The sequence below is a fragment of the Mytilus galloprovincialis genome, chromosome 9 (genome assembly GCF_965363235.1).
Source record: "Mytilus galloprovincialis chromosome 9, xbMytGall1.hap1.1, whole genome shotgun sequence".
In the NCBI taxonomy this organism is placed as follows: Eukaryota; Metazoa; Mollusca; class Bivalvia; order Mytilida; family Mytilidae; genus Mytilus; species Mytilus galloprovincialis.
Genome location: NC_134846.1, coordinates 53703622 through 53722205, shown reverse-complemented (window position 1 = coordinate 53722205; position 18584 = coordinate 53703622). Strand labels below are relative to the sequence as shown.

At 32.4% G+C, this 18584-nt stretch overlaps 2 protein-coding genes across 30 annotated transcripts in view; one reads left to right on the top strand and one right to left on the bottom strand.

The window, feature by feature from the left end:
• The window catches only part of LOC143045293 (uncharacterized), a 127456-nt gene extending 118240 nt beyond the window's left edge, over nucleotides 1-9216 (bottom strand). For all 28 annotated transcript variants that reach the window (XM_076217701.1, XM_076217710.1, XM_076217708.1 and 25 more), the window contains exon 1: nucleotides 8752-9216. In XM_076217701.1, the coding sequence (XP_076073816.1) occupies nucleotides 8752-8841 (90 nt within the window). In that variant the 5' untranslated portion in view covers nucleotides 8842-9216. The remainder of the gene's footprint in view (nucleotides 1-8751) is intronic.
• A 77-nt stretch (nucleotides 9217-9293) lies between these two features.
• Nucleotides 9294-18584, top strand: part of LOC143045296 (rap1 GTPase-GDP dissociation stimulator 1-B-like) — a 73464-nt gene continuing 64173 nt past the window's right edge. For both annotated transcript variants that reach the window (XM_076217721.1, XM_076217722.1), the window contains exon 1: nucleotides 9294-9376. In XM_076217721.1, coding sequence (XP_076073836.1) covers nucleotides 9373-9376 — 4 coding nt within the window. In that variant the 5' untranslated portion in view covers nucleotides 9294-9372. The remainder of the gene's footprint in view (nucleotides 9377-18584) is intronic.

Genomic DNA, 18584 nt, shown 5'->3' with positions numbered 1-18584 from the left:
ATAACATGAATGTCAGCAATATATATAGGTACTCTCCTGTATTTTTTTTTGAAGGTTTAAACAGTTACTAATATATAGATATAAGAAGATGTGATATGAGTTCCAATTAGACAACTCTCCATCCAAGTCACAATTTGTTAAAGTAAACCATTATAGGTCAAAGTAGTCTTCAACATGTAGTCTGGCTCACACCGAACAGCAAGCTATAAACGGCTCCATAAGCACATTTCAATTTTACTTTTAAAACTTCAAATAAGGAAATGAGGTTTTATCCCAATGCAACAACTTTCTGACTGACATCAAAGGACAGTATTGTAATCATCTATAGGGCACTGTACAGCCTTCGACAATGAACAAAATCCATACCATATTGTAAGATATACCAGTGGTCTTTTGAGAACAAGAAGTTTAGATTTTGTCTCAATAAAATCAGTGAATGCCCATAATATCATCAAACATCTCTAACATATATGCATTCATCAAAATTGTACATCACATCACTCTTTATGAAAAAAAATTAAAAAAGTTCAATCATTGATTTAATTGTTATTCAGGCAAAGTATATAAACAAACCCCCAAACCCCCTCCCCTAAGCCAGATTTATCAAAAGATTCAGACACACATACAATATGATGTCTGTAACTCTCTCAATAGTGTGTAATTAATGAAAGACATATTACATAGTGTACCTATAACCTAATGATTGGCATCACACCAAGCATAAAATCATTCCTGGAGTGGCTCCAAAGTGATGCAACCATCTTGTTCTTAAAAATGATAAGATTATCCATGTCAGTGTCAAAATATAAAAAATATATCAGCTTTGCCTCAGTTTTTAAATCTTAGAATTTAGTAAAAAGGTAACGGAAACAGCTGATTTATAAAAACAGACTTTCTGTCGGCACAATTTTAATATCTCAAAAATTTCATGATTCCAACAACCTTCTGATATAATATACATAAATGCATGTTTAAAATACATAAATAGTTTTAAAAATCTAAAAATAACACAAAATGCATTAAAACTGACTCACAGCTTGATAAACTTATATTCAACAAGTGTCAAAAATAAATCTAATACTGTAGGTATATCATTTTTTCCAAGAGATTCACAACTGAGCGAGCACTTTTAAAAGTAAGTATGAGTCACTGATACTAAGATTAAAGATTGGTTTCTGAGAATGATTGGATTGATTTTAAGGTGATTAACACCACTCTCAGCACTATTGTGCTACTTAGTGGCAGTCTGTTTTTATTGGTGGAGGTAACAGGAGTGCCCATGGCCAGAGAGAACCACTTTGGTATAGGAAAACTGAAAATCTCAGTCAAATCAGATTGGAGTTGAGTGCTCCTGTCAAGTTCGGATTCAAACTCACACCCTCAGTGTTTACAGGCGGGTGATTCAGTAGCTATACAACATAGATCCATTGGCCACCATTTAGGCCCCATTGAAGATAAAGACTGACCACTAAGTAAGAGGGATTATAGTCACTAGGATTTTAAACTGAATAATGGCATTAATGATTGCTCACCAAGGATGAAGATTGAATGAAAGGTTACATGGGGAATAAACCAAATGAGACATCAATCCACAGAAATAAATAGAGATAAGAGTTGAAGATTGTAAATTGACCTTTAGATGTATTTTTGGTCTTTTGTTTTTAAGTTGCTGCCTCATTGAGATAAACCCCACATCTCTTTTTTCATATATCGTCATTATTAGACATCACATGTTGAAACTGTTCCCTTATCATATTATCTACCATAAGTTTTGCTTTCCATGCCAAATTTTAAGTTTTCAAAATATGGATTTACATATTTTATAGCCGTAAACTCTGAATGTTTCAAACATTAATACTATCATATCTTAATATTTTACTTTGAACAAGTTTCCCCATTCAACAGTTTATGCTCACTTTACATCTTAAAAATCACAACTTTTAAATACACTATATACAGCACATGATATAGTTGTGAAACTCTATATATATATACTAACTTACAGGTGCAAATTTTACAGTAATTGTTTAAAGTGAGATATAAACAATGTTACCCTACTGCTATCTCTATTAGGTACCAGTTTACTGTTACACAATATATGTCAAGTAATTATCACATGCAGAAAACATTAACACTTACTCTAGGCTTGTACAAATCAATCCAACAGCACTAAAGAATGTTGTTAAAGCAACAGCAGATAAATAATCACAACATCCAAACTTCTAACAGAATGAAATAAGTCTATGAGGAATTAACATTTAAATTTGCCACTAACTTTAAAGTGCCACCAGCTAGGATGTAATCAGAAACTGTTTGAACTCTTCAAGACCTGACCTAAGGTCATTGCCATGACTCCATAAAACAGTAGTTCATTCATACTCCCTCATACTAATGATGCTTTCAAGGAAACCAATGTGCTATCTATAGAACCTTATCATAAATTGACAGATGGATCAAACTTTATTGCAGAAATATTACAGATAGAATCAAGAACAGTCTGAAGAACCACACTTGTTTGACAAATTACCATGTGTAGATTTTTTTGAAGGTTTTATACCTGCATAAAAAAGCTTCAGAATTGGCATTCTCAATGAAACATTGTCACACCACCTGTCTTCTTCTCTCTATTTACATTGTTCAAATAAATATGGAGATGTGATTTGTAACTATGCTACAATTTTCTTCAAGATGACACGTCTTTATATCTCTTATAATAATTTCTAATGCTATACCTTTGTACACATTTTTACATGGTTTTGTATTGCATATGATAATTGCTGTCTATTTGTGGCCTTTTTTCGGGAGATACCAAATTTACAATGAGGTAATATTCTGTCTAAATTAGCAACAAGTGTTTTCACCAAGGTCAAGGACTTTACGTGCAATTTTTCAAACAATTCTAAACGAAAGTCATAATTTTAAATAAAAGATTGTAATTCTGTTCTGAAATTTCAGCTACACTGCTCGTGTGATCATGTCAATCAAACAGCATTTTTCATTATTACTTTCAAATGCTAGATTTCTTAGAACAGATTTGGAGATTTTTTTCAAAATTGAAGGTGAATTTAAATTTATTTTTTCTTATAATGCAAGGATGCAATGATATGACACAAATGGTTGATTTTTCAGAGAGTATACCAGAAAATAATCTAATGCATACGCACCAGATTAGTCCAATATTTTACCCCTAGAAAGAAAGCAACTAAACATGTATTAAATATTACCAGCATGTTGATATCAATATCTTCATGCTTTTATACATGTATTTACTCAGTTAATACACATGCCCAAAACTTTACAATCATAAATATAAAATAAATTTACATGTAACATAAACCACAATTTTAAAATCACAAATGCATTCATCTTTTAAAACTGTCATAAAAATTAAATGGTATTTAGAAAAAGTGATAAACATATATGTCCTATTTTATACATATCCCAAGGCAAAATGGAGCAGACATTTAGAAGTTTAATACCATAATTATACAAGTATATCAGGTGTCTGAGGATAGAGCTTTAGGTTTCAAACACATGGTGATTTAAATCTCTTACAAATTATTCAAGGTTATCATTCAGAGTCAAAACATCAATCAATCCAGTAATTATCCACTTCCCAACTCAATAATATAACACAACAAACTACAATTTAATCTGTATTTTGTTTGTTCTGGGGCCCTAGAGTTATCTCCCTTATCATAAGTCAATTTCCATTTCATTTCCAACGACAGGAAATACTAGTAATGGACTTTATTGTATCTTCACTTTTATCTATTTTAGTACTGTGTACAACACAATTAATTTGTCAATAAATTATAAGCTAGTTCTACATGTATTTAGAAAGCAGACAATAAGATCAGATTTGCTTAACAATTTACCTGAAACTAGCAAACTGATTTGCACTAAATAGTGAAAGTATTAAATCATACAAATACATAAAATAAAATACATACATGTATATTTATTGTGTTTTAAAGCTAGTAATTTGATAGAAAACTTTTAGGTCTTACAAATTCTATCTACATGTACATCTACATGTAAAAACATTTACAGAGACATCAATTCATTTAACTTTCAACTATTCAAGTAAATCACAAACTCTGTTACTGAACTTGATAAACACATCATAGAAACAACCGTACCCGAATTCAAATTTTGAACACAAGGAACATGTTACATCTACATCTCACAGCAGAAATGACTAGTCAGTGATGCCCAATTAAAAAAGTTGTAAAGGTCAAATAAAGTACATGTACAAAGTTGAAAAGCACTGATGAGGATCCAAAGTTCCAAACTTTTGAAAGGTTTTGCCAAAAGTTCCATTATTTTCAAACAATTTATAAAGCTTGGAGTGGAGCTTTATCAAGTACAAATGTATGATGATCTGAATGAATAATTCACAGTTTTTTGTGTGTTATCTAAATGTTTAGTTGCTAACTTCTTTATACATACATAACTTTGAGTGATTTGGTAAATGCTCATTATATATAAATTTGAGTGTACAATATATTGCCTTTCGATTGTTTTATCTCAATTTTTACTGATGCAGTTAATTATGAAGTTATTTTGAATATTTTCCAACATATTTTTCTGATTCAGTAAAGATGAATTGGCCTCAGTTAATTATCTATTTACAATAGAAGTCTGCCAAGAAACTTTCTCTTCAATGTTGGAATGTTACATGTACCTTCTACTATAAAAAAAAAAAAAAAAAAAAAAAAACAACAATGATACCTTAATAATGATATACATGTACATGTAAAGTTATACACATTTGTAAATGTATTATAGGAAAAAAATGAAGATTACTATTAGGAGAACTATATAATAAAACGTCAGTTTAGATATGAATAAATCACCAGATTTAACTTTTAGAAACACCCAATTTTATCAAGATATTTAAGATAATCAATACTAGTTAAAGGATTTTTCGAAATATCAAAAATTCCACAACACATTTATTATAAAATTTATTGTAAAATTTACAAGTTCCAAAAGCCAAAACAGAGCTTTATAAGAAATCTTTTATATATTCAGGATCTATTTTATGGAATAACTTACCAATATCCCTGAAAAAATCAACCTCAAGTACAAGCTCATTCAAAAAAGATTTTAAAAATTACTTGATGGAACATTAAGAAGCTGTGCGTTTTTTATATGCATAATAATTTTCACACACTTACTCAAACTTATGATATTGTTGATGCCAATACTATACATGTCATATATAAATTTGTAACTTTTACCTGTTTTGAAAATTGTATATTTCATAACAATTTTTTATTTCATTATTCATGTATGTGTGTCTGTTTGATATTTTGTAATTGTTTGTTATATTTCATTGTATTTTATGAGGGCCTCAGGGAAGATTAGCTTTACAGCTTACTGTGTAACCCTCTTTAAATAAAGAATTATTATTATATTATTATTATTATTATTATTATTATCATGTCTCTATTGAAATAGTGGGTCAGTATATACATGTATTCAGTGCAATTCCTTTAAGATTATATATCATTGACTAAATTTTGAGGATTCTCCCTACCAGTACAATTATATAGTTTGAAATAATTTCAGATTGTAAAAGAGGCTTAAATAAATGCAAAACAATCCCATTTTTTAAGTCATTTTCATGTGGTTAACTTTTCTGTGAATGCGAGTCAGGAGTGAAAAGTTACTAGTCATATTAATGGTTATTACTCAATATTCATCAGCAAATTAAGAGGAATTGAGGTCTGATTTTCAGATTGTCAATTACCTCTCAATTAGCAGCTTTCAGGGGCACATGCAGGGTGATATAGACATGCTAGATATAGCTTGCCAATGATTAATTGCTATCTAGCATGGCTGTCTGTTCATTAAGAAGTAGGGTTTTCTAATTTTTGTGCTATTTTCACATTTCCTGACCGGTGTGAGAAAAATATTTCACCTCACTAGTGAAAAATCTGTTCTCGGCAAATGATTGGTTGAAATTTAATTGTGACGTTATATTTTCTTGCTTTCTTCTGAATTTTCTTATTGTAACGTCATGAAAAAAGACGTCACATCAAAAAGTACACAACTTTCCTCAAATCTTTGAAAAGAAAGGATAATAATCATTGGAGAAACAGATTCCACCACTGTAACATGTGTATTACCATATTTCTCCACTCTCAACAGTTAAATTTTAATCATTTAAAAAGCTCGGCAAGCCTCGTGCTTTAAATATTAAAATTTAACTGTCTCGAGTGGAGAAATATCGTTATACACTTGTTGCAGTTGTGGAATCTATATTTATTCTTATTGCAGCAATGCTATTTCACAAATATTCCCTTGACTCATATATATTTTACATACCTTTCTGAGATTTTCAAGAAAATACATCTTCTAAACTATTATTAAAGAATATGCAGTGACCATGGGTGTATTATTTAAATCTTTCTGTCTGGCATACAACAAGTGTAAAAGATTAATTCCTCCTTTTAATCAAAACAGTACAATACCATGAATACTAGAATGAAATGTTTTAATTTCTATCAAACTTTCTACATGTATGTGGACTTGCAATATCCTTTAATTTATTTTATATCTATCAATATTTTATATATGTATTTCACATTATACTAACATTTAAATTTGGTTATAAACAATCATCTTATTTTTTATGAGCTGAAAATTTACATTTATTATTCTTCAATTCTCTAGGTAAAGTGAAACCTACATTTCAGAGAAAATGGTGAAGTGTTAATTAATCTACGTTTTAAAGTTTGGAAGAAAATCAAATATTTTTCTGTGATATGTATAAAGCCTGTGGTTGTTCATCTAAACTAAAGTGAAATTGTTACTTGTCAATAACCTATGTTATTGTGATTATGATAAAATCCTATTTGAGGGGGTGTTATCCACAAATTTGTGTATCGAAAAAAAAAAACACACCTGCGCAATCAGGTTGTTTAAAACTCGTAAATCATTTTTGTAGAAATGGTTAAGAAGGAAAACTTTAAATTCAAAGTTGCAACTCATACTTGGTTGTTATGAACCCAAATTATGTATCTGGTATGTCACTGGTCAAACACCCATTTAAAGCACCGATCTCTTATCTAGAGTGTAACAAAAGCTTTGAATTTACAACTGTTATTCAAAATTGACAACATAGGGTAGAGTTTATTTAATTTAAATAACACTGACAAAATTACAGTATTTCTTCAACAGAAGATGACCTTCATTATATTAATAAGACAATGGAATTTTTAATTAACAATTCCTTCTTTAAGGCGACAAGTGCATCACAATTAGTTAGTAGACACATTTACATTGTATGCATCCATTGTACATTGTAAATTTAATATTTTCAATAGGTTTTAAAAGTGTGCAATAAAAGTACAAGGTAATAATGAAATAAAGGGTACTTTAAATCAATCATACATGGCCCTATGGTGTAAGGAATTTACACTCTTTTTTAATGTCTCACTTGTGCCCACTTTTCATGTCCTGTTGCTATGATTAGTATAATAGTAAATTTTGCAAAACATTTTGATTTGGTCTTTAATTTCTTGTGTTTACATGTACATGTTTAAAGTGCATTTAGTTTGTTCAAAATGCATAAAAATGCTTTAAAAAAATTATAGATATTGCCAGAAGGTCCAAAATGTATAACACTACACACTATGACACAACATTATGTACTTCAAGCATGTGTATACATCTCTGTGGGGATATTTAACATAGTTGCTAATTAACCAAAAACGAAGACTTTAATTAGCCTGGCCTGCTATGATGAACATGACTTCCTTGATTATAACAGCAAGATTGATGCTGTTTGATGCCAAACAATAAATTTACCTGTCTTGTGCCAGATCTAGTCATGATAGAGCAATGGAACCATTCACATTACCCTAATCATCTTATTAAATATGAGTCAAGAAACTACTTCTTCAAATGATGATGCAAAAAACACCTAAATGTTCATCAGATACATAATCGTTATCACTGTTACTGATCCAAATTCTCTTAAGCTATGTAATTCTTATTCAATATCATTAAAGACATTATTTATTTTTAAGGGCTTCATTTATAGGACACCTTATATAAAACTTTATACTATCAAATAATGTGACCTATTCAACTATTTTCATATTCACACAATATGCTACAATACAATAATATAAAGTTATCAATTCAAAGTAAAATTGTTCATGTTGACGAATAATCTATTAAGAATAACAGAATGTTGACTACTATTATCAGGTTCACATAAAAAACTAATATTCACTACAAATCTCTAATGGTTTTAAATTTTTATTCAGTTTCTTATAAAATCTCTCAAGCACATCCAAACCAGTCTCTTGTGAATCTATCAGTGCATGTTTACATTTTATAGGATAATAAATACAAACATTATACTTTGTATATTTACTTAAATTACACTTCAAACAATTAACACAAGAAATCAAACTGCTATATAACATATAAATTGTATGTTGTAGTCTTTAAATGTTTGTTTTTGTTTCTTTTCCTGGATATTCAAACATGTACATTTAGTTGTACACAAATATAAGATCATTAAAGCATAAATGCAAATAACATTTAAATCTTCTTATAGGACTGTAATAAAATCTTGCATTGAAAAGTAGCTTGGAAGTTACTCATAATTTTATATTGCTGCATTTCTCTATTTGTGCTAATATAACATTAGAAAAGTTTTGTAAACTTTTAGATAGCCAAAACTGTTTTCAGTATTTTGTCATATTTCAAAAACATTTTTAAACTTACCTTTGCTATTTTAATTGGTTCGTTGAAATCACATCCTCCCTGGAATCTAAATCCCCAGGGTGATCCACCCTTTAAAGTTACAGTGTACATTACGAATCGGTTGAAACCGCCATCAAAAGAATAATACTAAGGTGAGAGTCGAGTGGGATGTTTGATGCGTACGGAATCCAAATATATACGGTATGTATCGCATGTGAAGTCCCAAGAAGGAAAATAAATGTAACTATAATGTAACAAAGATCCTCTTTGATGAAAATTATTGATTTCAAATTAAATCACACAAATTTCAGGTCGATTTTCTTTGTCGAAATCCAGTACTGCATCTCCAACAGGGTTTCATCGAGATCAAAAAGTAAAGTGAAACCAAAATATTCTCCTGTTGCTTAATTCTGTATAAACATTGAAGAATTTGATAGACTAATGCCCTGTTATGACCATAATAACAGTTATACACTTATCAGACAGTTGTTTACTACTGAAATGTGGGATAATCCCTTACCAAAACAAAAATCATCTGCTCAGCATGTGCCCTTCTTTTTTACTTTCAGATCAATGAAGTAATCCGAGAGTATCCGAATGTCTTAATCATTTCCGGTTTGTCAAGATAAACAAACTCAAGTCATGGGTAAGCAAGTTTATTTTAAGGTTTTTCAACTTATTAGACTTTAAAATAGAAAGTGGTTGATAACACAACAACCATCAACACATAAATTTTATTTTCTCAGAATGCAAACAAGGAAAACACAAATGAACGTTGAAATCAGTGTGTAATACTAATAAACAGTTTCAATCAGTTTTCTCACAGTCACAACCAAACAAAATCACTGCTTCTGAATTTGAAAACAATCAATACATGCAACAGAAAACAGCTTACCCTACCATGCCCGACATAAATATAACCATCGAAGGTACAACTGTATCTCAAAACTACTTCTTAATTTAAATATATCCAAGGCAAGTGGACCAGACGAACTTAAGCCACGTCTCCTTAGGGAGTTGGCACATGAAATTTAACTTATATTATGCCTTATATACCAAAAATCATTAGACACTGGCAAAGTCCCTACTGACTGACGTACTGCACATGTTTCACCCATCTACAAGAAAGGTTCCAAATATAATCCAGAGAATTATATCCAGCTGTAATGATAAGTCGTTATCCTAAGGCTATTTTTATGCAGTTAAGCTGCATTATGCGAGCGCCCTATATTTGTGTTCTACCCAATAAATGCTGAAATACTTGCCATTGTTATTATCTAGCTCGCTACTATGTTATATATAACTAATTGAACACTTTTTTAATACTTTTTATTCTGGATTACAAAAAATATGACCAGAAAAACCTTAAATGATCGTCGATTTATCCAAAAGTTTTGAAGTTACACATAGGAAGTAGTGCTTATTAAGAATCCTTGTGTAGTTCATTATGACTTGTGCTTTTAGCTAAGATGTCAAAGAACAATTGTATGAAATATTTAATCGCCGAAAATCTCTTAAGACAAGTAGTTTAGATTTCCCAAATGGCAAAAGTCGTAGGGATATTGTTTGTCATCAATACGTAGTCTTTTACGTCAGTAGTCTATTATATAATAAGTTCAACTGTTCATGCTGTGGGCGGCAATTTCAAATTTGAAAAAGAAATTTTCGTAGCTTTTCAATTTGGAGGCAGGTGTGCAAATTAGCGGTGGTCCGAGGTCCGCGACCTTCCACTTTTACAAGCGGAATTTCGACTAAGATAGTTGGTTTCTAGCTACGCCCGACGGTCACCTTCCACTTGAAAGAAAATAAGAAATTACTTTGCAAACCTTCCATGCAAGTCACCAAAGTCTCCAATTAAACGAGCTAAAAACTTATTTTTATCATTATTATTCATGACAGCGATGTTCATTTTGTTCAACCGCTAGCTCCATACAGAAATTCGCCGACAAATATTGTATAAATTCGAGTAAAATCGTATCTGATTGACAAAAACAACATTGTAAACACAATAATGGCGACCGTGAAGACAAAATTTTACAATATAGGATCCGATTCCGGAAGCGGATAAGGATAATTCCGGGTTTGGCGATCATTTACAAAATAAATCAAAGCAGGTGAAAAAATAAATCTATGCATGGTAAATGAATATAAACACTAGAATTGTAAACCAAAAGATATATGTAAAAGAAAGAAAAAGCAGAAAAATATTTTATACAGAAACTCAAAATTACTTTTTGACAAATTTTAATTTAAAAATCCAATACAACGTGACAGCTGGGAACAGTATATCTAACAATATACATGTTCATGGTCACAGTCTAAATTTTCTTTATCAGTGATAAATGATGATATTGCATGTGAGATGCTTTTAAAGTGTAAACATATTACTGCAATTTCGAAGGGTTATTTTTTTTTCTCAATTTTGAAGGGTCAATTAAAGTAGCTGAAAGTTTCTTTATTTTCACAAATAATGCAACAATATTATATATACCTAAATGTAAGTGAATCATATGATATATAGGTGGAATTCTTTGGGCCACTTTACCCCCTCCTGTTTGATAACTTGGAAACGGTCGAGCTCCCCACCCCTAAACCATATGAGGGGCAGATCCAGCATTTAAGGTAAGGAGGGGCACAAACTTAAATTTTCGCCGAGCAGAGCAGGAACATATATATTAATATTATATATTAGATATACTGTTCCCAAAGTAGAGCGAGGCTAAAAAAAATTTGAGTTAAAATTATCGGAATATTCTTTATTAAGCTGAGAACAACCCATGCTATGCAAATTTAAGGGGGATGCAAGCTCACAACACCCCCCCCCCCCTGAATCCGCCCCTGCATATATTCAAGTATAGGACAATATAATAAATAAAATGAAATATAGGGGGAGTCCCTGGAGTTACCCCACCCCCTCCTGTTTGAGAACTTAGAAACGGTCAAGATCCACACCCCTTAACCATATATATTCATGTTTGTGACAATATGAAAAATCAAATGAAATAAAGGAAGAGTCGCTGGGGGTCACCCCACCCTTCCTGTTTTAGAATTTAAAAATGTTCCAGATCCCCACCCCTAAACCATATATATTCATGTATGGGACAATATAACAAATCAGATGAAATATAGGGGGAGTCCCTTGGGTCACCGTGGCCCCACCCCTCCTGTTTGAAAATTTGAAAGTTTCAGAAACCCGTTGAGATCGCCACCCTTTAACCATATATTCATGTATGGGACAATATAACAATTCAAATGAAAGATAGGGGAGTCCCTGAGGTCACTGTTCACCCTTCTGTTTGAGAACTTGGAAATGGTCAAGATCCTTACCCCTAAACCATATATGCTCATGTATGGGACAATATAACAAATAAAATAAAATATAGGGGAAGTCCCTGTGGTCACCCCAACCCTCCTGTTTGAGAACTTGGAAACGGTTGAGATCCCCACACCAAAACAATATATATTCATGTATGGGCCAATATAACTAATTAAATGAAATATAGATGGAGTCCCTGGGGTCACCCTACCCCTCCTGTTTGAGAACTTGGATACCAATGAGATCCCCACCCCTAAACCATATATATTCATGTATTGGACAATATAACAAATAAAATGAAATGTAGGGGAAGTCCCTAGGGTCACCCTACCCCAAGTGGCGGATCCAGAAATTTTCATAAGTGAGGGCCGCTCCAGTCACGCTTAAGTGATTCCCTATATAAGCAACCGATTTTTTTCCCAAAAAGGGGGGGCGGGCCCCCTGCCCCCCCTAAATCCTCTACCTACCCCTACCTGTTTGAGAACTTGAAAACCGTTGAGATCCCCACCCCTAAATTATATATATTCATATGTATGGGACAAAATAACAAATCATTTACATTTACTATGGGCAGGTCAGTCAGACCTCACCTTTGATCCCTGTTGTAGTGAACGTTTGTCTGATTCGTGTCTCATAACTTTTGTACTATAGAACACAAACTCAGTTTTCTCTCCAGGGAAACCAGTCCATTCATACTATTACATGTTCATACTAAGTCAACTTGAACTTCTAGCAGTCAAATAAAACCAAGGTTAACTACCAAGTAGAACAACTGCAATCATTGGGAACTTGTACCACTGCAGACTCACCATAAAAAAAATATACATTGATATATGCATTGCTTTTGAAACCTTGATAACATATAAATTATTTGCCTTAATAAATAAATCATTAGATAAACATGAATGTACTATATATGAATGTTTAATGTTGAGGCAACATTGCCACAGTTTTCATAATTACGGTTGCCTTGGTTTTTGGTTAACTGCCTTCAGCGCTTACAGCGCTTTGATTTTCTTATTTTTTCAGTACACTTAGCTTTCATTTTTTATTACCATGCATTGTCAAGCTTGGTAACTCATAATTATTTGTCAGTAACTAAATGTACGATGTTGTCCCATACTGAACCCTCTGACCTTGTTTGTTTACATTTAAATTTCAATGGCGTCAAAATCACGTGGTGTCAATTCGTTCTACCCAATCAAATTGCTCTACTGTCAATTAGGGGATTTTCCAGTCTACGGCAATTACGTTATTTCTTTGTGGGATATTGCTTCAAAATAGTTTGCAATAATTTTGGGTTTTATTCAACAGGAAAACTCTTTTTTTGCCATCCCTTTTGACATCAATGGAATTCTGTATGAATATTTATCTACAGTCATGATGGTCAGAATATCGATCTTTTTATAATGAATAAAAAGAAAATTCTATGAAAAATAAATGTAAATTATTTTTCATTAACCTACTCTATATTCCTGTACAAAATTATGGCATGGGCATCGTTTTTTCAATTAGTTTTCCTTTCATTTTGGTTGGGCTTTTTTCGCGGGAAAATCGCGAAAGAAGTAAGGAGCATGTCATTTTAAAATTCCTAAAAATACGATTTGCTTGACCTGTATTGCCTGCCACAAGATTGATGACGCTAAATGGAATGTACACAAAGCAATGGAGGCCGGAAGTGGGTTTTTGTGAAGTTCTAGAATGTTTTTAGACATTCGGAAGTCGGGATTAAAACGGGCATTAGAAATTTGGCATTTTTTAGCAATAATTGAGAACAACAATGAAAACTTACCTTCAGAAATGTTTTTTTATTCAAAAGTGCAGAAAAAACGTATTCTACATTGTTTTTCTACGCCGGAAGTAGCGTAGTGACGTCAATGCGGAGTTTCCCCGTGTGTTAAGTTCAAACACAAATACCTAACGAACTGACAAGATGAACGATTTTAGACTACGGTAGGATAGACCTATTTCTTTGACATGCATATGTTGTAAACTTATGGAATATGTTGTAGTTAGCGCAATCATGACATACGCAGACAAACATAACATCCTGTATCCCCTACAACACGGCTTTTAAAAAAACAGATCTTGTGTAACTCAACTTTTGGAATTTGTAGATGATGTCACTAAAAATATGGAAAACTCAAAACAAACAGATGTACTTATAATGGACTTCCAAAGCTTTTGTTAAAGTCAGTCATAACTTGTTAACACACAAATTGAATTACTATGGGATACAGGGGAAAACAAATGCATGGATACAGGGCTTCTTATGTCGTACCTAAGCAGTTATCCTAGAGGGTGAGACTTCAGGCTATGTCCCTGTAAAGTCCGGAGTGCCTGAAGGATCTGTTCTGGGCCCAAGTCTGTTTTTATTTTACATTAATGACATACCAGTTGGGCTAAATTCCACCATACGCCTATTTGCAGACGACACCATTGCATATCAGGTAATAAAATCAAACAGTGATTGCAAAACCCTTCAAAAAGACCTCAACACACTAGCCATTTGGGAAAATACATGGAAAATGATTTTCCATCCTGACAAGTGCAGGGTTGGCAAAGTATTACCCGCCCGGGTTTTACTGGGCGGGAAAACCCGGGCTGGGCAATACTCCCAGAAATGGGTAATACTGGGCAATACTGGGCAATATGATTTTTTAAGCTTATTTCAACAATAAATAGTAAAGACTTGTAGTTTCATAGTATTATAGCTAAATATGTACATTTTATACAGATAACCATTGAGAGTCATTTCTATAAGATAAAAAATTCTATTTCATTCTCTTCCCTACCCAAATTTCATGCAATCATGATTGCTAAATAAACACCCTACAGGGTCTTGTCATTAACTCTTATAGAAATGAAAAGGCTGATTATTGTTATATAAACGATATGTTTATATAACAATAATCAGCCTTTTCATTTCTATAAGAGTGTGTTCTAATCTGAATAATTACTTATTAATTAGGGCGCATTGCATTTGCGCCAATTTTTGAAAATTACAATCTTTCATTTGCGCCACAAGGTCATATTTCATTTGCGCCAAAAAACAAAAACTTTATTTGCGCCATTTTACAGGTAATTCAGGCAAGCAATAACGGAAGCGTTAAAATATTCATTGCTCTAAAAGGTTTGTCTTTACAGTATTTCTCTGGATAATGGGGTGAGTTCAATACCACACTCATTTCTGAAGCTGAGAGTCACTAAGGTTTATAATTATATAGTGTTCACATGTTCGAGGTGTCAAGATGGCCATTTTCAATTCAGACATAAAACAGGAGAACTAAGTGTGTAATATTTGATGACCACACTTTTAGTTTATTGTCAGATCATACGTTCTGAAAAATGGAGACCAAGTCGTTTATTGGTACCCCAAATAAAGAAATCCTTGCAAAGCCAGTATAACAACTGTAATGGACTGCAGTTCATGAAAAAACGTACTATCTATTTTTATCAATATGGTATGCACTTGAGAGGAGGAATTTTCCAGACATGAATACATCAGGGCCGTCGCTTACAAGTTTGGTGCCAGTGTAGACGTATAACTTTATAATAGTTGTATCATGCTTAGAATAACTCCAGTGTAAACTGTTTTCTTTCATGTTTCATATTAGGTATATGATCACGTTTAATTATATAACAGAACTGTGCTTCATTAAGGTTTTAACATTACTTGTGTGGTTTAATGTCGACTGATTTCTGAGGAATATATTTAATTTTGCAAACAAAAACTTTTATTATCAAATGTCTTTTTTTAAATATGTTTTTATACTATTTACCTGCATTTACCTGTAATATTGGCGCAATTAAAAGGTTTTATTTTGGCGCAACTGAAATATTGTTTGTGGCGCAAATGAAATGGTTTTTTGGCGCAAATGAAATGCCAATTGGCGCAAAAGCAAAGCACCGATTAATTAGTTATGTACATTTGTACATATAAATCATTTCAAAGTAATTTTTATTACATGTAATTGTTCAATTCTTTATATTAGCTATATATAGTTGAAAAAAAAAAAATCAGAGTTGTTAGAATAAATTCTTTCTCAAATGTATAGTATAGACTTGTACATTTGTACATGTATGTCTTATAGGACTCTCAAACAAGTAACATACATGTAGTTATAAATAAAAATAGGTTTATATTATATATCTTAAATGTATTGCATTTGTGTTTGATAAATGAATTCTCTTTAAAATTCAGGCCAGTATTCTATATTACCCAGTATTGCCCAGTATTACCCAGTAAAACCCAGTAAAACCCGGGTTTTCCCAGTATTTCCCACTGGGCTGGGCAATACTCATAAAACCCGGGTTTTTGCCAACTCTGGACAAGTGTAATGTCATGTCCATCAGCCGAAATAAAAATCTGTTTATATGTATATTACACTTTACATGGTCACATTCTTGAACATGTCGATAAGGCAAAATACACAGTCACATAAACAACATCTGCAATAAAGCCAACAGCACACTAGGTTTTCTTCGAGGGATCTTAATATCAGTTCCACCTCAGTAAAGGAACAGGCATATAAATCTTTAGTCAGACCATCACTAGAATATGCCTGTTCATTTTGGGACCCTTACTTTTCTGAGGATATTAACAAAATAGAAAAGTTAAAAGAAAGGCTGCTAGATATGTCACTAACCGACACAGAAACAACTCAAGCGTTAGTGACATGATCGATCATTTGAAATGGAGACCTCGCACACACAAGAACAGATGCACGCCTGGTCATGTTCCACAGAATCACATAACATCTCATTGCAATAACAAAAAACAGACAGACTTATTTAACCGCTCACACAGTCCAGGAACATGCACACACTCTCATACCAAATTCCATCCTGCAGAACACAAAGACAACTATCATTTTTCCCATGCACAATTATAATCTGGAACAGCCTTCCTCTGAGTATTGTGATGAGCGACTCTATAGAGTCGTTCAAAGTAGCTGTCTCAAACTACACCTACAGTCAGTAAATTCATCATGTGTAAATAGTTTTAACTTAATATTTAAAATGATAAATTAAAAATATGCACTACCACTATATATATGTAAAAAAATTTTTGTTTTGTTTATTATCACAAATTTGTTATATTTCACTGTATATATGTCTTCACAAAGCAATGTGCAGTACAAGTGACATAAACTTCAACGTTAAAGGCGGTCATTACATGTATATAGTAGAAGAACATGTAGAAGTAGATTTTTCAAATAAATGTAAAGATTTTATGATGAGTCAATAGAATGAATAAACCAAAAACCTTCTAAATTTTTTCTACCATTACCATAACAATATACATAGGTAAAAATAGCTTAACATCTTGTGTCAAAAACATAGCAAACTCTATAGGAAGAAAAGATACAAATTAAAAATTTAGAGGCATGGTCTAAAATCATCTTCACCAGCGAAGGGTTACGATCCAGTCCCCCTTGGTGAATAAAAATAGAAGTTTGGAGACACAAGGTATTGATTTCTATTGGTCCCTGTCAGAATTATCGCAGGATAAATCATAACAAAGTTCCTTTGTTTGTACATTACCATTGGCGACTACAGTGAAGTCCCGTGGGCTATTGTGAGTTGTTATTAAAAGTTATGGCTGGACAGAAGTGTTTGTTTATATTAGCGAAAATATCATACTTTTTACTTCCACAGTCCCAGTTTTATATGACTGCGTCCAATCAAAAAGCACCATTAAGATGAGCATGTGCAAATGTAGAAAATGTAAATAAACAATTGCCACGTGCTGATTTTGCAATAAGTCTTTACCGACTAAAAACATAGAATGATGTTTGTTGACAATTTCAAAGTTCTTAGTTAACTAATTGCAGTATCTGGGTATGTTTCTTGTGTAGATGTGGGGATGTCAGTATATATTTTTTGTTCCTGCTTCAAGAAATTTGTAAACACTAACTAGACACACCCATTTTATCACCTCTTCACTGATGAGAGTTCTAGTGCTGCCATTGGTCAATCATGATGATGTCAGACTGGGCACAACTTTTATCTTCCAATAGATGGCGCAGCATTGTAATCACAAATGTTGACCTAATCTGCCAAGGGCGGAGAGAAGGGGCCTGGATCATACAATGTAACCCTTGGCTAGCCAAGATGTGTCTTAAATATAGTTCTGTGTATACATCCAAAATAAACTTACATAGTTTGCTGATGTCCATTGTACGCCATGGGCAACAGGGCATTAATTGTCACCCTTAACCATCTGTCCTTCCTTTAATTCACCTTTCTATCTGCTTAATTTTTGTTTCCAAACTTGAGGTTGGATGTTATGGCCTGCTGGTATTTTTTTCTGCACTGTTACTTACATTTTTCTCATTGAAATTTATAAAACTCATACACCTTGCTAGAAACCAAACTTCAAAACCATCATATTTGGGCAGTGAGTCACTCAGCGTTCCATCATTACCCCCCTTTACAAGTTGTAAATTGGAAAATTTTCTTTTTTCCACACTTTAATTTAAGTTTGGCTCATCCAAATCAAAAGAAATCCATACAAATGCTAAGAACCACTACA